Source organism: Halictus rubicundus, chromosome 16 (assembly GCF_050948215.1).
Source record: "Halictus rubicundus isolate RS-2024b chromosome 16, iyHalRubi1_principal, whole genome shotgun sequence".
Lineage (NCBI taxonomy): Eukaryota > Metazoa > Arthropoda > Insecta > Hymenoptera > Halictidae > Halictus > Halictus rubicundus.
Genome location: NC_135164.1, coordinates 8337907 through 8360784, shown reverse-complemented (window position 1 = coordinate 8360784; position 22878 = coordinate 8337907). Strand labels below are relative to the sequence as shown.

General features: G+C 37.3%; 3 protein-coding genes across 7 annotated transcripts in view; 2 read left to right on the top strand and 1 right to left on the bottom strand.

The window, feature by feature from the left end:
* Smash (smallish) overlaps positions 1-6590 on the top strand; it is a 196766-nt gene extending 190176 nt beyond the window's left edge. For 3 of the 4 annotated variants that reach the window (XM_076802191.1, XM_076802190.1, XM_076802193.1), the window contains 7 exons: positions 1082-1138; positions 1383-1705; positions 3151-3391; positions 4081-4283; positions 4720-4892; positions 4995-5159; positions 5788-6590. In XM_076802191.1, coding sequence (XP_076658306.1) covers positions 1082-1138; positions 1383-1705; positions 3151-3391; positions 4081-4283; positions 4720-4892; positions 4995-5159; positions 5788-5810 — 1185 coding nt within the window. In that variant the 3' untranslated portion in view covers positions 5811-6590. The remainder of the gene's footprint in view (positions 1-1081; positions 1139-1382; positions 1706-3150; positions 3392-4080; positions 4284-4719; positions 4893-4994; positions 5160-5787) is intronic. The other variant, XM_076802192.1, reaches the window with a different exon arrangement.
* A 5440-nt stretch (positions 6591-12030) lies between these two features.
* On the top strand, positions 12031-18121 carry LOC143361902 (fibroblast growth factor 1). 2 transcript variants are annotated; one of them, XM_076801605.1, is made up of 5 exons: positions 12031-12442; positions 14313-14553; positions 17125-17312; positions 17392-17495; positions 17677-18121. In XM_076801605.1, the coding sequence occupies exons 2-5, from the start codon at positions 14339-14341 to the stop codon at positions 17863-17865; spliced, it is 696 nt and encodes a 231-aa protein (XP_076657720.1). In that variant the 5' UTR covers positions 12031-12442; positions 14313-14338; the 3' UTR covers positions 17866-18121. The 2 variants fall into 2 exon arrangements, with proteins under 2 accessions (XP_076657720.1, XP_076657719.1); XM_076801604.1 differs by lacking the exon at positions 12031-12442 and having other exon boundaries at positions 14289-14553.
* Positions 18122-18683: 562 nt separating this feature from the next.
* Positions 18684-22015, bottom strand: LOC143361903 (uncharacterized). Its single transcript, XM_076801606.1, has 5 exons — positions 21951-22015; positions 21473-21870; positions 20976-21095; positions 20823-20909; positions 18684-20411 (listed from the first exon to the last, which is right to left on the bottom strand). The coding sequence occupies exons 2-5, from the start codon at positions 21543-21545 to the stop codon at positions 20269-20271; spliced, it is 423 nt and encodes a 140-aa protein (XP_076657721.1). The 5' UTR covers positions 21546-21870; positions 21951-22015; the 3' UTR covers positions 18684-20268.
* Between the last annotated feature and the right edge of the window lie 863 nt (positions 22016-22878).

The window sequence follows — 22878 nt, the reverse complement described above, 5'->3', positions numbered from 1 at the left end:
GAGAGTACATACAGTGATTTCTCTATATATGTCGCCAAGGCCTGGATGATAAACGTCGCGGAATTATCCCCTCTTCAATATGTAGTGCCAATTATAACGAGTAGCATAAGTTTGTACACATCTACGTTTTAGTTTCAATTAGTCGATGTATACATGGATTATTGACATTTAAAAAATTAAAAGGATGGCACAACGTCGGACACATGTTTCGAGCTTAGTTCTTTATTGAATTAATTAATACAACGGGAGAATACTGTACTTGGTCGAAAATGTTGAGATTGTTTTGTGCTAAATGTACAGCATTGCACATATTTTTCAGTCCACTTGTTCACTAATTTAGATTACACAGTGTGTAAGTCACCCTTTATGTTGTCAGGGATTATGCAGATCGAGTTTAAACGGTTTTTTTTTCTGAGACTTGAAAATTGCAATGAATGCACAGTATTGAAATTATTATTATTTGCGATATTATTTATCTTGCATCTTTTCATGTGTAAAATGTTTCCTAAAATGTCTGTAATAAAGACAAAAATTTGAAGAACAGTCGCAATATTAGAAAGCCCGTGTCCTTGCATCAATTATTCTACAAAAATCAAGTTCATTTTTAATCACTGTTCGCATTAAGAAAGTTACATCACAGAGATATAATTAATTATAATTATCATATAATTTCTCATCGCAATTCTATGATGACAATGAACTTGTCTGATTTTACTTGCGGGGTGATCAAATAATTATAATTATAGACTCTCTTGTAGACTCTTATTAAGACTCTGTCGGTGATGAAAGTAGCCTAATCGCTCGGAAGCTTGACATTTTTGAAAAATGTTTTACTTGGATTCATAATTTAGTTTTAGACGACTACAAAGCGATCGAATAATACAATTTAATTGTCAGAAACGCGACTACGACTCGTAAGTTGGCAACAACGTTAAAAGTTCAATCAGGACTTATTTCGCGGAGAGAAGTGCTTGCATGTAATTTTAGTCACGCTAACAAGCCATATTGATCTGCATGCTGTAAAAGGAGATTCGTTGCACAGTACAAAGTTAACGGGCGAATCGTTGATAATTATTCGCAGAACACATCATTGGTTGGTGCTGGGTTGAACGACGAAGAAGACGAATTTGCTTCTGGGGTAAGGGAACATCATTTTAAACCGTTTTTGTCTCGTTCTTCGACGCTTGCTTCTAACAAAAGCAGTTACCGAATTTGAAAAAAAAAAATACAGACGTTTCAATTTCAAACGAACCGTTCCTTGGGAACGCGTAAAAGAACAAATACATCGTGAAGTGTACATAACTATAGTAATCCCTTGTGAAACGAAACGGACGCATAGTAATAAAATGTATATATATATATATATATATTGTTCCGAGCAGGAAGTGCTCAGAGTGGAAAGAGAATTACTTCAATTGGAGCAGGAGGAATTGAAACGACAACGCAATAATTTGGCGTACCGCGAACAGAAGCAGCTGAAGCTGGCCGAACAATTGCAGGAACAATGGAAATCTTTACAGGACGTTGCGCACAGCTCCGCGAATAATATCCAGCAATACAAGAATCAGCCACCGGTGAATTACAGGTCATCGATGCCGAATCTTCAGCTGCAAGACGCGCAAAGAAGAAGACCACCACCGCCGCCGATACCACCGGCGAAGCCATTGCGTTTGATCGAGCACAGACAAAGGGATGTCACCATCAGGTAATCACCTTATCCTATATTCATTACCGCACTGTGAATCCTTATGCAAAGTACAGAGAAATATTTAATCGTATAACAAAAATTATACGATTTCGAAGGGGACGTAATTCTAGGTTAACGGGCTTTTCTATAGGCGAAGGAGTAGAGGTCGTGTGAAGGTCACTTTCAATTTTTGTAATGGAACCACGTATTTTTTAATACACCAATTGATGCTGTTCATTACTCCCCATAAAAAATTATTAACCTTCTTATGTCGAAAAACCATCGGTTTAGAGGCAATATTTCAATTCAAAAGTCTGTGACATTTTCACATTAATTGCAATTTTCTCAATAGTCTTGCTTTTTTCGTGTGATTGACGCCACTATAAATTACGTAGAATGATTATATTTCAATCCTGCATGTCCTCCCACAGAATATGAGAAAAATATTGCCACAGAAAGAATGGATATTTATGTGTTTCTGGATAGTACAAACGACAAGATAAGAAAGTAAAATGCGCGTTTGTTAATTTCGTAGAACCGTTCGAAATAAAACCTTACTCACGAGGGAAAGGAAACGCCGAAAGAGGACGCGGTTATGTCAGCGCTTGAACAATCGAATCACAGCAGGAAATGCAAATTAGAAGTGGAACACACGCACCGCCATTGATCGCGTCACTCAATTTCCTGCTACAGCTTTCCGCTTTGTTGCGCTTGGCGAAACATTTTCTGGCTAGGTGACCTGGTCTTTCAATGGCCGCGGTCTTCAGTTGCAATTTGGTCATTCTTACTGTGCATTCCTCGCTCCGGCACTGCAATTCTTTAGAGATCTATTTATCTTAAAAATCTGTTTAAATATCTAGAATTTATTAACAGTTTAAAATCACGACCGTGTCTAGTATTTATACATACGTTAAATATGACTACGCACGAGTCATTAGAAGTTGAACACATCGACTAAAATACAATATATTCGACACGAATTGATTACCAAATAAAATCGTTTAGGCGTCGCTCACAAGAAACGAAAGTTAAACAATCCTCTGCTAATAATTTTCTTACTCGCTTCCTCATAAGTTCGTCAAATCCGCCGTGCAAATATGAGTACAGTGTTTACTCGATTCATGTCCAAAACGCTGGTCTAGCCAGGGACATATATCGGCCAGGAACTATTGTTTGAACCACGCCGAACTTTAGAGGCCTCGGATTCATATATATATATATATTCGTATACCCCGCGGCAGTGGGGATAGTTCTGGGACTTTTATCGTGTAGGTCTTTGGGACATATGTAGAGTAAACATTGCACACATTGGAGAATGATTTTCGCAGACTAAATGCACGTTAAACGTCCGCGATGTGTTAAGTATGGACAACTGAAGAGAATGTCACTGTAGTTTTACTGTCAACGCCAAGTGGAGATTTTTTATCCGATAATGATCAACGGTGATTTGTGAACATGAACAGGAACAGCAGAATACCGTCCGCGGATTCGATTCCGCAACAAGTCGACGCATCTCTGCGGCACAGTGCATCGGTGACGACGCTCTCGAGCCACGCTGGTCAACAGATGAGCAGACAAACGTTGCAGGCGCTAAGTGCAGTTCCTCGGCCAAGAATCGTTCAAAGCGACCAGTGGGTCCAAAGAAGAAAGAGCGATGTACCGCGAGGCGCCCACGATTTGAATTACCAGCATTGGTTGATACAGGTGAGTCCAGCGAAACGTCAAAAAACTCATCAAACTTATCACTCTTGACTGCCAACGGAATAGCCGAAAAAATTCCACGAAATCAAAGTAATTTATTCAATGACATAAAAATTGAAAAGTTAAAATGTACGATGCCGAGTATTCCTTCGACATTCTTGCATTTTCCAGATCTTAGGTGCAACGATTGCATTTTCTAAGATTTCAAGGTTATCGATGTGTTTCTTAATGAAATTGTATATTTTTATTACGGTCACGAAATACTTGAAAATCAAGAACACTCGACAGCCTGCAACGTAGTGACTTGTGACCTCGAGCGTAAAATGTAATTGCAAACGAATACAATTAGGAAATAAGTACGGTAAAAAAATCTCAATACAACCTTCACAGAGTTTTTCATTATTGTCTTGAATTACTTGAAACTAATTTTGAATCGCTGCGATTTGATATGTCGTATAGCGAGCATTTCGCCAAAATTCACATAAATTCGCCGAAAGAATGGCTATTAGTCGGAGCTACTGGATTTAATAGACTGTCAAGTTTCATACGGTTGCAAAAGAAAAGTCTGAAATTCCATTTGTCTCGGAGTACTTAGCGTTTCAAGGAAACGATAGCTTCGTCCACGCCGGTTAATAACGTGCAATAATGGGGATAACAAAGTGTATTGCAGATGCTGTAATGTTATGTTGCAGGAAGCGGAACAGAGGAGGATTAGCGAGAAGAATCAGCGATCACCAGCGCGGAAATCTCAGATGCATGTAACAGGAACGTCCGTTCCGTACGCTATGGCTCCGACGAGGACGGACAGTAAACCATTACCGGACTCCATTATACAAACTCTTACACAGAGAGTGCAAAATAGAGTGCAGGAAAAGCCTCTACCACCGAGAAGAAGGTAAATTACGAAATCCCGAAAAAGGATTAATAAATGAATAAGTGAATAAATACGAAAAAGTTTCCTTTTGTATTATTTAGCAATACTCTTGAAACGAGTTGCAAAAATATGTTACGATGACATAAACGGCATACAGCGTGGCCCGATAACTATGTCCACCTTGAATATTTCCGTTAATAGTACGACAAAAATTATATATACAAAACTTGAGAGGGGGAAATATTGTAATAGAAAACATTTTTGATCAATGCGTACGTGTATTCATTTGCAATACGTGCTCACCATATTCAAGTGAAGGGACATCAGTTCGAGCCACCAGATAGTAAGCGAAGTTAATTAAACAAAACAAAGCGAACACAAAACTAAGCGAAGTTAACTAAATTGTTTCTTGTAATTTTGAAGCGATTTTGACGCATCGCTTTATGTTTGCTTCCAGGCTAGAACACAGCACCAGTCACGAGCATTTGACCGCGTTGCAGCATCAATCGCCGCAGCATGTTCTTCAGCAACAGAAACCAGCACAACCGCCACCGATCAATCCCGAAAGTCAAGAGAAAATGTTGAGCGTTAGCGGGAAGAAGAAATGCTCGCATTGCGGGGACGAATTGGGTACGAAACGAATAGACTGTTCAGCAATAATATTGATTGTGACTAAGATAATATGAGAACGAAATTATGTAACATTCGTGATTTTTGTTCTTGTGTTCGTAGGTCGAGGCGCAGCAATGATCATCGAAAGTTTACGGCTGTTTTATCACATGGAGTGTTTCAAATGCTGCGTGTGTCACGTGCGACTCGGTGACGGACTAATGGGAACAGATGTGCGCGTTCGAAATCACAAGCTCCACTGCCATAACTGTTACTCCAGTGACGACGGTATCTACGCTTAGCCTACACTTTCAGTATATCAGATTGATTCATAAGTAAAAAGTTGTAGTTTTTTCTAAACAGCTGAAGGGTACAGCAAATATGACAGTATAAGTAATAAAACAATAACACTAATTATATTAAGCTGAAATACAAAGAATTAACGTTGTCGGGGTCAACATTGCAAAGAGACTGAGCATCTGTTAAATTGTTGTTCGAGAGCCTACGTAAATTTTCCAATTTTCGAAGCTAATAGTTCCGAAAATATTTTTTACAATACTCTATTCTTCTTCATGTAACAGGGCAAAGCTTTGAAATAATTTTTATTAATATAGTACTACGTGTCCACGATTCTATCACAAAAATTGTATTTTCTTGGACGGGTAATAGTACGAATTACTTCGTTGGACTAGCTTTTAACAATTAACCCAGTGTTTCTTACACCTGATCGAACTTCAATATTAGAACTATTAACTATAACTAACCGTTATTCGAACGTTCTTACTTATCTAATGCCATTCTATGCTTTTCACTGAAACGAACTTTTAAGAGTTAAGTTTTCTCTAGTTGTCCAAAAACAAATTGCGGTTTCGAAATAATTAACAATATTAACACGAACATCCTCTAACTGTTCCAGGTGTCAAGTTCAGTTGCGTGTGAGACCCGGGAGAGTAGGACTACGCTGACTAACTTGAATATAGCATCTTCGGGCTATATTTTCTAAGTTATAGTTATTTAACTGTCGGTAGCGCGCGACCGCGACACCAACAATCTCTCCCATTCTGTAAATAAACATTGACGGGCGGAATGAAGATTGAGTCTCGTGATTTCCATGTAACACACCGGTTTGTTTTCATCGACTAAACGTAGCGACGTAGCGAGAACGTGTAAATAAACGTGTATTTATGTAATTAGCGTAAAGATAGGGAATTCAATGGAGCGACGAATCACAAGGCAGCCGTCGCTGACCGTTGAAAAACGATTTAGAGTAATATCGGCATGAGTTCACTGTACATTTTTGTATCATAGTTATCCCGTGGTATTTATGAGAGATCCCCGATGCGTGACGGCTATAATTACAAAACCATCCTCGAAGCTCATCCCACTCCTTGTTTCGTCCATCTTGCTACAACTCGAGAAGCTTCTTTACGAACGCTTGGCAATTAGTAGACTCCTTTATCAATCAGACCGAACGATCGTTTCTTTCTTTCTCTATAAAGATCGTTTAGATTTCTAGCGTGACTATTGCGCGAGGTACAGTGACTAACTGTAGGCCGCATACCAGGACGCGATTTCTTCTTTTATCTGATGGCTCGAATGATCGACGCGTTGTCGCGTCGGAAGTTACTTAACGATTTTGTGAAATATTGTATGATACGGTCTCGTGTTATTACAACATGTAATTTTATATTATCGAGAATAAATGTTTATTATAGCGACCATGCTCTGCTTCTTTCCACCAACACGAGTATCCTTCTTCACAGCTGGACAACCATGGTCCAGAAGAGCAATTTACAAGAGGCAGCACAGTTGGTAAATCAATTGGATCTCTCCATACTCATCTTCATAATCATTCGAGGGATATTAAAGCTACGAGAACTGTTGCGATATAAAATATATCAAGTAATTCCCTGAGAATTTTATGGTGAATATATGCAGATGAAAGACCAAATGGGAAAAACTGATCCGAGGAATTCGAGGACGCTTATTTCGCAATCGTCTTATCACAATCATTAAAAGAGAAAATAACATTCGGTTCAGCTACTATTTCTTGCAATCGATAAAGATCGAGTTTACTTTACAATCTAAAGACAAACATTATATCTGCGAGATAAATTTAACTGTCCAATGCCTTCATTGATTAACACCTCAACACCAGAACTACCGGACCAATCAAAATGACTGGATTTCTTCTTTCACGATCACCGAAACTATGAAAACGTTTTACCGAAACTATAAAAATCGTATGAAACCTGAGCAAATTCAATCTTGCTGTTATTATAAAGGGACAAGTCTAAGTCGCGTTCGGGGCTCGGTAGTTCTAGCGTTAACTGAACACAGGAAACTGTTTGTTGTTCTTGACATGTTTAAAAATGAAATGTTCAACCGAACTCGATGCCGACGAGCGTTTCCACGGAACCGAAGGATCGACCAGGAGATGCAGAAATGCGAAGCCTTTTCCAAGCAAGAAAATTGAGTTGGGAGTCCGAGGCGTCGTTAAACTCTCCGTCACGATAGTGTAAACAAATAGAGCGTAATGCCCGCAAACACGGGAGCCGGATCCGTTTCGCCGCACCCTACTTCCTTGAAAGCAATTAATTCTAGGTCGCGTTGCATAATCGTGAAAACCAGCGTCGAAGGGAGACGGAATCGGTAGCCGGGCTCTGCGTCGCGGTCCGTCAAGCGGAATTGAATTACCGAGCACTTCTCGTCTCGCTTTATCAGTTTCAGTAATTCGAGCAGCGTCCCTCTATTAATAGATGAGCTTGCGGAGAACAGAGGCGCACACGAGCCGACGGGGGTTGCAACGCGAAACTGCGCGAATCCCTGTCACCAGTTTCCGCGATCTTCATGCAGCGGACGTCATGTTTTCGAGTCATGTTACAGAGGCGGACTCGGTTACAAGAATTCGTTCAATACTCGGCTGCAGCTGCCGTGGAAACTGACTCCTCGATTGATTCTAATTTATTTTCCCACCTTCGTATCTCGGTTAATTTGATCCCTGCAATGCCAAGCGAACAGACATTTTAAAGCTTTAATATCTTTGTACAGAATTCGTAGAATGAATATTCAGAGCAATTTTGCAGATTTTTTGGACTATGAAAAATTATTAGAGAAATTACGCTGAATGGGTAACATGTTTCGTATCATATCCCTTTGTGTCTCAATGTCGAATGTGACTCGCCATTTTTAAATAGCCAGTTTAAATATATATTATATCTGATACTATTAATTTTTTTACTTCGGTAGACAATGTACACGTAGTTATTTTCCATGTAATTGGTGTCTAGTTATGTCTTTTGAAATACAGTTTAAATAAAATACCTAAAATGATGTGAACTTGTTCGGAACAAAATTGAAAAAAGTTCACAGTACAAAGAATTAATGTCGGTAACAAGAAAATATATAATGTACCAGTAAAATTTATATGAAAATTAGTCTTCAAGAAATATTTGACGTGTATCTTATAATTGAAAACTACCCCTGTTGATGGGACATCAAAGTCAACAGTTAAAACTTTTTTCAACAGTTGAAAATTTGGTTAAAAAATCGTTTGATTAGACAGCACATCAGAAAGTCGAATAATTTCTCCTGGCAAACGTCGCGACGTTTCATTTCTATGCAAACTCGTGCACATGCGCGATTTATGATCCCGAATAAGGTCACGCGTGTTTATGGAATTTTTTCATGGTATCTAACAATAATTGTTAAATGTACCAGCACCATTGATGCAGTGAAACTCATCGACATTCGAACTTGCTGCTATTGCATTACAACGTACACACATAGGACAGCCTGCAAATATGAACAGACTGACCTTCGGTTAGTAATAAAACGCATGTGTTTTGTCAGGGATGCGGTAGATTCGCATGACCTGTCATAATAGCTGCGCGTGTCATAACAGACACACAATTTCTAATCGATATTCGTATTTTCCCATAAAAACAAAAAGCCAAGAGCCATCGAGCAATCGTTTTAAAATTAGGTTTCTATATACGTGGGCGAGCTTGTTATTTTTGTTCGTTTTTTTGGATATTAGTCGATCATTTTCTTCCACTATTTTTACGAGCCGGAGGGCTGCGCGCGATGAAATTAGGTCAACTCGAGTGGGTCGTATTAGGGTGGTCGCTCTTTATAGAAGTTTTATGGTTTGCTTAGTAAAACGACAAATAGCTTCGACTAAAAAATTATGCACTGTTGAACGCTTGTGCATAAAAATACATTCGCTACCGAAACTCTCAAAAATTGATTTCAACGCACAGCCCACAAAATAGAATCTATTCAATAGATCTAAATAAACACAATTTTGTCGTTTATACAAGGCAACGTACTCGAGTCACTTATAGTTCTAGAATAGTTTAGTGTTAACGAACTGCATCTATTCTGATCATCTCATTGATGACTTGAGGAACAATCATGAATATTATTCTCATCGTTAAAAAAGCGCATTATACTTCAAGCGATTCAAATATCCTTAATGCACCCATCTGTATTCAAACCTTTTTCCCGCTGTGCAGTAAGTAAAAATCTCTCTTTCCATATTCGTTCGACACCGTTACATACGTATGTGTGTGTGTCCTCACTCCGTTGAGCACAATACGAACACGGACCCTGAACTAGAGCGTAGCACTTCTACTCGTTTAGGTCGTTCCCGAGCGTAAATTATTAATCTGTTAAATAGACAGACAATACGTTGCGATATACCCACACGAAGATCAAATTGAATATAAATTGTATCATGCATTGAACAATGAATAATCGCCGTAGCTCCTATATGGCTTGCAGTTAATACAATTTTTATTTCGCATATAAATCCGCAATCTACTTGCAAGTAATATTGAATATATCTTTTGTATCATCGTATTTATTTTTACACGAACCCGAGCATGGAAATCAAATATTCTAACTTATTTCTTATTTTCTACTTACACGCATACATATTTCTCGGGCAATATCGCGTTGTGAATTCTTTGAATTTCAAGTTTTCAGTCGACTTCCTGTTTTCCCTGACTGAAGATTAGCGCAATGTTGCCATTGCGTTTAAAGCAACTGGTTTGCGGGAATGGGAAATATTCCGATTGCGTAAGTAAAGTACAGTTTTATTGTAACTTTCCGTTTCCTCGAAACGAGCGAGTGTCCAGCGAATTGAGTGCCACGACTACAGCTAATTACAAAACTTTCCATTCGAGGAGAAAAATACTTTCTTCATACAAAATGAGAATCGTTCAAGTCAGTTGTCAGAAACAGAGGTTACATGAAAATGCAGTTCCTCTTTTAATCGTTTGAATTGATGAGGGCCAACGTGGATTACAATTACGAGAATTATACATTCGGTCCAATCAACAGTGCACGATACTCTGTTTGAATTCCAATCGTGGACCGCTCAGATGTTAGTCTAATCGGATAATGTATCTGCAGATACTGGTTGCTCTACTGTCCTTTTAATCGCTCCAGACGATGTGGTCTGAACTCTACTCATCTATAATCCAGTCAGAAGTTTTGCAGTGAAAAGTAGTGGTTGTTCGAGACGATGCGAGCACGCTAACCACAACAGTTGTTGCTTGTCAAGGAACCACGGCGTGTCCCATAGCGGTTAACGAGTCTCCGAGTATGCTAGACTTGGTAAGGGTCGTGTTAACTAGGCGCATCGACCATAATTTCCTTATATTATATTCATAGAATCCTATATTATCCTATATTATTTTTACATATACATTTATCAGTCAACGAGTTTATTAGTAATTCCTTTCTGTATTACTTTCTTCGCTGCTAGGCTGGAGTGGAATATTGTTTTCTTGTTTTCTTTCTTAATATATTTCATAGGCTGAAAATAATGTAACAATTTTCCGAATGTTTTTACTGTTTTAAAATACGCTTGAATACTATCAACTATATATGTATGCTTTAACACTTTGAACGCCCAACTAGAAACCCGCAAAATTCCATAAAATCAAAGTAAGTTATTTAATGAAATGAAAATTGCAAAAAAATTAAATGTATGATACTGAGTAGTCCTCCGACTTTCTTGCATGTTACAGATCCTAATCAAGTTTAGTACAATGAATATATCAACGTAGAAAATTCATTTTAAAACCTGCACAAATAATTCCGTCGCCCACATATGGGTGACGCGGCGACGAACGTGTTAAAAGTAAAATAAACTATTTACCATTTTCTATTTCAAATACTATTTTGCCCAGCACTGAACGAAACACACTCTCAGGCTTTTTAAAAGTCACTTAGCTCTATTGCTCTGCCCGGATTGCTCGCTTTTTTCAAAATGTAAATATTTTCCTGTCGAGTCGTTCCTTCCAAATATACAAGTTACGAATGTTTCTGGTACCGAAATAAACGGCACTCGACGATCGACGGTTCGGTTCTGGCAAACATGCTTTCTTTAAGAATCTTGACTTTTTGCAAGGTTGAACGTTTCTATAAAACTATGCGGAATAGTTCATCCCAATATGGACATTACGATAGATTAGAGCGAAAGAATGATCGAGTCGACAGGTGATCACTAGACTGCGGATCTTCATGCAAAACCTTCTATCTGAATTGCAACAAACTGCGGCGGAATAAAAATTTAATCTCTTTCTGATTATGTTCAACAGATTCAAGATAATATAACAGTATTATTTACCGTGTTAAATTACACCTGCTCATTTTTGTCGTGTATGCACAAAATCCGCAATCCAGCGATCACAAATGGCCGATATAAAATCGGCGATTCTCGAGATTTCCGGGACTCCGTCTCAGCGAATGCACAATGATCTCGATCACCGTAACTGAAGCAAATATCTGATAATTGTGGCACAGAAAACTCTATCGAGCATGTTTCAGTCACCTGTCCGAAACACAGATGCAATTTCGCCCCGCGCTGTAATTCCAATTACAACGTGCTCCGAAGAGGAGGTTTCGCGCGGAGAGTTCATCAGTAGATCCAAACAAAAAGATCAGATCTCTCGTTCTGTCGAATGCGAGCGGACACCCGGAAAAGCTAACAGAGAGGAACTAACGAACCGCGAAACGTCAACATCTCTCTCTCTCTCTCTCTTTCTCTCGCGACGTTTACCGTCGATAGGAGGAGTTAGAAAAATTCGCGCGAGCGCGCCGGTAACAAAAGAGATCTTTCTTTCTGGTTCTTCAGGTTTCGCCGCGTGTCCCATTTTTAATTTAGTCTACCTCGGATTGCTGACCACTGCTGACTACGCCGTCTACCAATAGACCGGCGTCATATCCAGTATTATCCAACGAACCTCCTCTCGGCGGAGCCGGCTCAGTCGTGTGATAAACGTGGAGCACCTAGGTGGGTCGAGGTGTGCACATCCATCGACGGTAGTGAATCGTAGCGGCGAACAATGTGCTCGCGGACCCCGTGAAACGGAACTCGACCTGTTCAATAGACGTGCCGGCAAGTGTTGCGAAACCTGCGACTGTCGTTCGGCTACCGTGTTTTTTCCGCCGGGATTTCACTGTCAGTCGGAAAACTCCGGATCTCGACACAGGCGCTTGCTCTGCTCGTTCCTTTCCCCCCTGGATAACGTCCCACAAGTCGTTTGACTTATTTTTCGGTAAGTGTTGCAAATAGAAGAGAAAATCGTGCTTTCAATTCCCGATTTATTTTGTTTTCCAAGCCGCGCTCTTGCTTTGGTTTCGCAAAAATTACAAGAATTTATGTAGGTTTCTCGTAATTTTTATAAATATATGCGCCTGAATCAAGAAAATCTAACAATTTCTAATGGTACCGCCTTTGTAATTTCAGCGATTTTGAAATATGATTGAGTGTCCTCCATTGGTAGCTTGATACAGTTCTCAGGAAACTATTTGGTATTTATTTTATTATTGACAACTGTGCGGGTTGATACGGTGAAAATAGTCACGGATTTCTTGATATTTTAAAAGCTAGAGATTTTGAAGAAAATTGTTTCCAAAATTGTGTGGTTTTGTGCCAGAACTCTAGCTATATGAAGAAATTTGATAATAATGCAGAGCAATTTTCTTGTCCATGTCTGATTAATTTTCTTTTTTAAGATGCACTGTCATGGCCGTTAAAAATCATACTTTTTAACTGTTCTCCATTGTGACAGCGATATTTTGAAATCGACAGTGCATGTTGTAGAAACTTTCCGTTGATTTGCGAGCGAGCATAACTTGGCGTTTTAATCGATGCCGAATTAAGATTCATAGTAAAATTCACCGTGAAAGTATTTTTAGTATTATTATTTACTTGGAAGCTTGAACACAGAAAGATTCTTTGTCTCGGGAATATATATGTTAGACAGCAATTACAGGAATTATATAATAAAACGTTGAGCAGCTGAGTTTAATTGCTATTAGAGAAGAACAAAGGCGGACTTTCTACCGTAAATTGGAAAGTAAATTGGAAATCTGGTTAACCGTGTTGGAATTGGTAATACTATACGCGTCGAAAGAGAAATAAAAAAAGATGTTAGTTAAACACTTTTTTAGAACGTGATGATACGCTATCTAATTTAATAGTAGTGCCAAAAGCAAACTCGATTCGAATCAAATGAAATTTAAAACATTTTAATGGAACACTGTTAGATGGTACACCATTTAATTTAATAGTAGCGCAAACTTTGATAGTTGCGTCGAATAGTTGATCGACCGGACCCTGTGTAATCTAACATTAGATTAAAAAGGTAAATAGACCTCCTTTGATCTATATTAATCTCGTATCGAGTATGTAAATAGAACTCCGATATTATTTGTGGGACGTTACACTATAATTAAAGTCGGAACTCACGTATTAATGTTACATGAATTGCCGCTTGTAGCTGTGTCATTGTTTCCTCGATCATGTAATTGAACATTAACAGACCGAAACCACCGTTAGTCCCTTGTGCTTCTTCTGTGGCTAACCTGACAAAAAGAAACGCTTCCGCGACACTATGATAAAAATGAGTCTAATAGGAATCTACGTATGCACTTTTATAGTCAAATTTTTTGAAGAAACTCTGTTACAATCTATGATAATAAAAAATAAAATTCTAAAAATACTAAAAATAAAATCTATGATAATAAAAAAATAAAATACGTTACTATAAATAACGGTACAAAATATTGATAACCGTATTGTTATTTAACGATTTAGTAAAATACACTTTATCCCAAAAAATGAACACGATGATGTACAGTCGATCGAGAAAATGTTTGAACATTAAATGTTAAATTCTGAGGAAATCGTCCATATTTAAACTGTGATCATTTCGTTGAAAACAATAGTACAACAATAAACCAGCTGCCATTCATTTTTGTCTACAACAGAAAAGTGAAAAATTGAAGACATGTTTTCTTTCTTAAATGCTACCAATTGGATCATCTGCTGCATCAGGCCTGGGCAACTGGTGGCTCGCGGGCCACACACGAGTCCATTTCAAACGGCAATTTTGAATAACGTTTTGTACACTTTAATTGCAGCTATCTGGACAAATTAACATAGGAGAATGAGTCTTCGCTGGATCCACGAAAACTTGGAGGCGCCAACATGCGACGAAGAATGCAGCGACATCGATGACAGTTGCAGTGACGACAGCTACGATTCCGATCTATCGATCGGCGAGGAGAAAGGGACGAAGAACGAAAAGGAGATCAATGGGGATCGCAGAGGCAAACGGGAGACGAGGCGGCACACGACTACAGTGAAATTCGATGAGAATGGGTATTTGCCAGTAATTACGAACTATCGACAAAGCTCAATCTTTCTAATCTTGTTTAAGTATCGATCACACCCGGAGACAGCTTAAGAAGTTTCAACTGACAGTTCCAACAATCTATCGTAGATTTACCAATTAAAATTCTATCGTAATTAAAGCCAGATTGACCTTATTCATCAAATCCTCGATGGAGAGAAACAACTTGTTAGAATGACTAGTTCACATGATCCAAGATAATATTCCAAATAATTTTCTTGGCTTTTATCACTTATTTTATAATCAATTAGTACTTCGTATTAATTGATGTTTTTACAGTTCAATTTATAAATATAGAAGTCAAACAATAATTCATATTATGTATTTAGATTTTCATCGATATTTGCTATAAACATAAATATTGACATATTTGCTATAGATGCATAAAATCCTTAGCGAACTAACAAAAGAATATTTCTATTAATTTTCACTATGCACTATGGGTGAAGGAATTACGACTTCGATGTCAAAACAGAATGATGATAACTGAAAAAAATTTATTTCGTTATCGGCATCAATATTCCCAATGATGTACGACTTGCTGACATTGATGAAAAGGCGATGCATATTTTACAGTAACTTTCCCGCAAGCACAATGTGCCGCTAAGTCCGCGGACGTAATTTCCCTGTAACGTGTACTACAACGGGCGTTCATTAATCACGTGAATCGATTAACTCCACATCCCGCGCGCTGCTAACTTAACAGTTTTAAATTTTCTATCAACGTACGATAAAATAAATTGACTCCTATAGGAAAACGAATAACGACGTAGAACGTAACGTACAATTTTCCAAGCACTCCACTTTTTACAGGTTGTTCCCGAAATCGTGGTGGATTTTTTCGTTCGACGCTTCTTCGAGTAAATCGAGTTTGAAAATTCTAGAAAAAATTCTAGAAAATACTAGACCTCTAGAGAGGGGGTAACTTTTTCCCCTCAATTCGTGCTCCCTCCCCTCACCTAGCGATTTGAGCAAAATTATCATGATTGAAATATTGATAATTTTTGGATTCATTGTACGAGCGGAACGTTTAAAACCTGCTCTTTTGAAAATGCGAATTACTGTAGTTGAAGGTGCAGGAATGAATGCAGCAATACGTTCCTCGAGCATGGCATTGACTATGATCGCGTAGTTACCCTTCGATACTCGGTACATATGATTTGAACAGATTGGTCACTTGACTTGATTAACTTTCAGCGTTGTATTGTTGCAGGGTCACTAGGTGTAGTAGGTACCGTTCGTGTTATATCATTACCGACATTCGAGAACCGTGGCAACCGACAGAACTGCAATTTCGCGGGAATTGCATTAGGTATATCGCACGCACGACATGCACCGCAAAATTGGGATCGACGTTTATGACCGTGCTCGAGTTCTAACAAATAGATCGTGCCACGTGTAATTAACGAAGGCGTGTTTGCGCAATGTGAAGACGTAATCCTACAAATGTTGAATTTTAAACATCTTGTGAGGTTTTGCTCCGTCACCATATCCCGAGCATCTTCAGCACTGTTAGCACAAATTCAATCATACAAAAATGGAGGAGGCCATTTACGAACCGTTTGTTCAGATTCAATTTTCCAAATTTGGATCACTTGTGTAGCTTATTTCTTATTCGGTAAACAATCTAATAATAAAATTCGTTTCAAATGTAAATATATTAAATCTACCGCGCCTAATTTATTTAATATTCGCAACAAAATGAAACGAATTGTGTAAATTGTGTAATGTAATTCACACGTTACATGCAGATCACCACTTTTATTCCACACAGAGAAATAAGGAAATAATTTTTAATTTTCCAAAGTGGGCAACACGGATTGCTATCGGTACTTTTCTTATTCAAGAAAGTACTCAGACACGGCTCTAAACATGCAAGGAATATTAATGTATTCGTGTCTCGTTATCGGTACCATTAGCTTGATTATTATCAGTTGACGTTCCGCTTCTTGGCTGGAGCGTATCGGCATCGCCATTCTTCCCCTCGAGCGTCTGTTTAAAATTAACAGGGTTGGAAAAAAACATCTACACTGCAGCGGGCACGCTTCATTCACGAAGCTCGCTGACCTGAAAAGTCGATCGGCCCATTTTTCCAAACGCAATGATATGTTATAAATAGCGCACCATCTTCGTGTGTCCGTTCGCATTAAGTTTATCCATTATACCGTGCCCCTATCTTCGTTACATTTATTCCACTAGTCGTGAACTATTAAAGACGCGAGGAAAGTGCAACGGTCTGTGTTATGACACCATTGCTAATAAATACACGTGTCACTAAAAATTGACCGATGAAGAAATAAATTTCCTAGAAAATAGATAATTTTAACAACTCTAAACTGATTTCATAGAAATAGGAATTTTCACCCTGGAAATACTTGGTCCATGATAAAAGCGTGCGTATAATTTCTTATAAGACAGCCATGTAAGAAAAGCAGCTAATCAACGGCGCGACACACATTGTCACTGGAGCGACAAAGACTAATTTAGCCTTCGTGCAACGCTATGTTCAAATTAACACCGTGAAACGTTCATCCTTTCAGAAAACCGCGCTTTGTGACAACTGGATCAGTTAAACCCCCGCCATGCGTAATATGGGATCCGAGGAAACTCGCGGAAAATCCAGTGTACAATTGTCTGGTAATCAAGTTCTTTTGTCGGACCGGTTATCATCTTGCCGTTTCAAATTCTGGCCGTGTTCTGGGTTTGAGTGGTACCACCGAACCACATGGTAATTATTAATCATTTACTAAGGATATCAGATAATACACCCTGTGAACTGTATCCGAGATACCTTGATCACTTTTTAGCCTTATTTCACATTATACCAGTAGCGTTCGGTATAATTCGAATGCAGAACATCGAGACTGGTTTTTACCTGGCCTTCAACAAAAAGGGTCGTCTGTACGGGGAGGTAAGATCGTCAGTTTTAAGTGAACAAAAAAGTGTAAACATGTTTACTTAACCGTAGAGAAACACTTCTGAACTAACAAAAAATTGTGGCGTAAGAAAATTGGACAAGTCATGATTAGACTGCGGATTTTGTGCGTTTGAAACAGTGAAAATACTGTTTATTTATTATTACGTTTTTATAGCCGAACGTGAACAAGGACAATACAGAATGGGAACAATGGAACGTTGGTTCGTATGACGCATTTCGTTCGCGAAAATATGCGAACCACGGATGGTGGATAGGCATAAAGAAAAATGGAAGGGCAAAACCGGGACCAAAAACACGTTGGGGTCAAAAGGCGATACAATTTTTAGCTATACGTCAAGATTAACTTCCACGCTAAAGTAAACTAAAGTACATTGTAAATCAATCGTTTTATTAAGCGACTAAAATTATGCGGATTCAGAAACATGAAAATCTGTACTATTGAAGAGCTAGCTCCGTTGTGGACCATTGATACACATGCATGTCTAAAATTCATGTATAGAACGACATTGTTCAACAAATTTTTAATTTCTTCGACATCCAACTACTCATACATTTCTAAACGTTTCTTATACAATGATAGATATATATTCATAACAATTTATGCGATAGTAAAAATTGTTTCCTTGCACTGTCTTCATCAATGACAAAAAGATCACTTGGTCTGAGAATGATATTCAATGTGAATAAGCGTTTCTTATGGATTTTTGTGTACTGAACTCGAATTTACATATTTTTCACATTTTCATCTCGAAAGAATTGACGTTTCCAATTTTGGGGATGTATTATGCTTTAAAAGTAATAGATATACTCTATATATTTAGGGTAATAATGTAAGATTAAACTATATTAAGTGTATAATAAGGACTATTTATACATGAAGCATATAACATCATCGAACTTGGAAAATGAACTATTTTTAAAACGAGTTTGTCGAAAGTTGGACGTAAACTATAGATAAATTGACCAATTCATAATCAGCGCACAAAAATGTATAAGAACCGACCATTGAAAGTTAAAATCCCAAATATATGTTGAACGTGTAATGCATCAATCATGTAAATCTCCTGTTAGCGATAACGAAACCGAAATTCGAATCGGGGGATAATAATTTAGATACGAGTTTCTATGGTACTTGTAAGATAAATAAACAACTTCGTTACCTTCCAATAGAATATAATGTTTATTATAACACTGTTACTCAACAACGGAATAGTTTGGGATTGTGCATTCTGCTTGTGCCCTTCAACTGAACCTTCATCGCAAGTTGCAGTTTCAAATTGCAGTACATTCTTCCTTTTTTTTCAATTTTAATAATATTAGTCGTTGATCGATCATGCTGCAAACATAGTGTACCGATCTAACTCGATTGTAATCCGAGTTCGACACTTCGTTCGCAGCATTCGTACAAACGCCAATCTGTATTTTATTATATAATAATTATATGTAATATAATATATTTATATGTAATTACTATTTATCTCTTTTGTACACCTACATACATTGTATACAGGTATATCGAAACTCTTAAGCGAAAGCCTCAATTAAAAAACGCCGGTGTTTGATTAAATACGGTAACTACAAACACTTATTACCCTCGCATCTTATTCCGTAAATATGAAATATGCTGCCAGCAATCAACTTCAACAAACGCAATTTAAAATATCATAAATTAAATTTATCTGAGACGAAATGCTAATAAGATAATAATTGTTCATGAGTCATGAGTATCGTTCGATCTTCGCAATTAATTCTTTCAATGCTAAGATTAAAACATTTACATATACTTTCAGGTAACGGTATAGTGTGGTAATAAATCTAGTATGATCATAACAATTTTGAGGATCAACAGCCAACAAAGCGAAAAAGAAAAAAAAAAAGAAAAAGGTCCTTTTTACATCAGTTTCATCGGAAGATTTTCCGATACCGTGAGCACGGATTTCAACAATCAATTAAACAAACATTTCACGATAAAGAATATTTTAATTAGCAAAATAAAATTTTTTCTACCGATTCATATAAAATAATTTACGAAAAATTACAATCTTTGCATAAACATCGACAAACCAATAATAACAATAACTGAATAAAATATAACTTATTGTATAAAAAAATTTCTAAAAGATAAGAGCCTATTATAAGACCTAGCTGCATGTAACTGCTGAAAATCACAATTGAATTGGTTTGTTAATATATACTTAGCATCGGAAGAATTAATTCCGTTTCTTCAGCTTATAAATTTTCATAAACTTTGTTCATAATCGTTGAGATTACATGTCTCTTACACACCTAGCATAAATCAATAAATAGAATTGCAGTATATAAATGCAAAATGGAATTCTTTGGCAATATATAATAATTACAAGCACGTTGCTTCTGAAGCAAAAAGCGTATGAAGTGACTGAAGGAAAAAGAAAATATGTATACAGTTCGATCCACGAATTTTCAAATGGACATGGTCCAAAATTCTTAAGAGAAAACAAGCATATTTTCGCTCATATATGCCGTCTTCGTAAAAAGTATGAACACGCTAACAAAACAGGAATTACCTGAATAAGCACATCTATTATACGGCATCTTGAAATCTCTTATATCTACAATAAATTTGTTCTTTCCCCTTTAACTTGTTTTTAATAAGGTGTTACAAAATGAAAGCGTATACATACATTTTACGAAGAGCCGACGATCACATTATTTCAAGATCCCTGTTCTTTTTTTTCAGAATTTTTCTCTAGTTTAAGACATAGATTCACTTTTTCTTGGTGTTCGGGCTCGTGGACTGAAAAACACTGGATGCAGACATTAAGTTTTCGATATACTGATTAAGTACTTGATTCTCGCTTCTCAGTTTTAGGTTCTCTTCCTTTACACTGTCGACTCTCTGTGACAAATCTGAAGAGAAGAAGCAATAGGTAAAATTTAGCTTTCTCTTAGCAGTTGCTTAAGCACTTGTACGAATGTGCTATTATTTTTTGTTACTTTCACGCGTAAGAGTGCTAGAAGAATTTGGAATTCCCATTTCATATTATTCCTAACATAAAAAATTGCCAAAAGATCTGATGCTACTATTGTTTTAAACATTCGTACATATTTCATTTACGTATTTAAAAAGCAAACTAGTGAAGTAGTCTACACAATTATAAAGATCTGATTGCGCAAATGAATGTCTTTTAAAAATAAAAACCATTTAGAGATTTCACTAGGTTTGTACAGTAAAGGTAGAAAATAGAATGAGAAAATTTGTTGTCTTATAGAAATTCACAAGTTATAAAGGTTTGACTGTATTTTAAAGGTAGTTCTTACCATCTAAAGTATTCTGGAGTTCAAGAACTTGAGCAATCAATCTAGCCTTTTCCTCTTGCTCATCTGGGCTAATATCAGGATCCAAGCCTATAATAAAGTTAGTATATATTATATGAATTAGCTTTTACCCAAAGTGAAATGTTGAAAACGTACTATTGGGACTACAGCTGCCATTGGTGAATGTCGAAGGAATGGAATCCATGCTGCGTCCTCTGCCCAATGCATCAGATAGGTGACAGCTGTTATCTAAAATTTCTTCTTCAGGAATAATCACTGCGCAGAAAAGTACTCATAAATGTCATAATTTCTGAACGAAGAAACAGTTAAGTAATAGGTAATCACTCTACTGAAGAAAACGTGACTATAATCTAATAAAAACATTCGAAATCCATTTTGTTTTCCAACAAAAGGAAAACAAAGGTTCCATAATCGTTTCTATAAACAATTTTAATCTAGTTAGATTTAAATTCATATGTATGATCAAATGTAGACATACGTATAAGAATTAGAAAGTGCTTGATGTCGATACACTTGGCAAATATGTAAATATTTCATTTGAGTTAAGACGGAAGAAAACAGGTTATAATCGAGTCAGCGACGATAATGCAATTAGGAAAACTGTGTCAAAAACGTGGATGCAAAGTGTTCACCTTGTGGGTCGTCGTCTGCCAACGGTATACTATTCATGTCATCTTGAAGTTTCGCTGTGACGGATGTGGACATCTTGACGCCAAAGATATTCGGTGAAAGAAATAATACACGACAGAGAAACCTGCGCGCAAGGTTCGACGGTCGACTCGAATTTATCGATTTCTACACAAAACTGACACAAAACTGGTAGCACATCTACGAGGAAAATATTCAACAGGAATTTCGATTAGTTTTTAATCGATTCCGAAAATACCGATTCAGGATAAGCCAGAACGAGTTTGTAAAATCTGCATTTATTGCAAAACTGATTCAACGTCGTTTGACACCATTTGTCAATCACTCCCTCGCTGACACCTGCAGGCGTGTTGACTCACTATTGCTTATGCATAATTAAATTCTAGAAAAATTAAGCTTCGAAACTAAACCACCTATCTGTGCACATAATTATCAACACGAGACGTATGTAATGTTACAAACCCATGTATTTTCCTGTCACATGCTCATGGGGCTTTTTACTATTTCCGCGTTGCACTCGACGTTACCGATAAGTCATGAATTTTTGTTAGCACGAATCGAGTATTTTGTATACTTCATTTCTAACTATATGGTCGCTTAACACGATTTCAGGCAAGACAATAATACCACAGCCAAAGTATGTTAATATATATTTTTCTTTGTAAAAATCCGTCAAGTCTGTGTTTGTGTGTTTTTTAGCGTTGTCGGTATTTCAGATCTTGCGACACGAAACCCCATAAGGTAATTGGTCTACTCCTATACCTCGTCTGTGCTAATACAGCAATATGGAAAAATATTTTGTTAAATATTTATTTGAGACGCAATTTTTGGGGATTGTTCTCATACCATATCGATGAAGCAGTTTTTTCACAAACTCTTCACGATTCTCTTGTCCTCAGAACGTTTTTTTCGCTTCGAATTTGTCATATTTTAGGTTTTTCGGCTCGTGTGTTCTTCATATTCTGCTGCTAGATGGCAACATCATTTCGTTACAATGTCGTACTATCAATCAAGAAGAAGAAGGAAAACTTGTTTTTGGGAATAACCTCAGCCATGCAGGACTATCATAGGAAATATGTGCTCAATTATTGTGATCATTTTGAGTCCAAGAAAATTAATTTCAACACTGCTACCCAAGGTAACTATTTACATTTTTCCGCTTTTGGGTTTCCAATATTCACTGCAATTTCCTTTGTATTTATGGTTCGAATTTTTGAAACTTTTTGGAGACGTTTGAATTTGCAGGATTTTTTAAAACTATGTAATGTGTTAAATGTGTATTGCGTAAAACTATTTCAGAAGAAAATGAACATTGCTTTGCGTCAGTAGAGGTTTCAAGCACCGGGAGAAACTTTAAAAATTATTTCCACATTATCGCGTGCTTAAATAC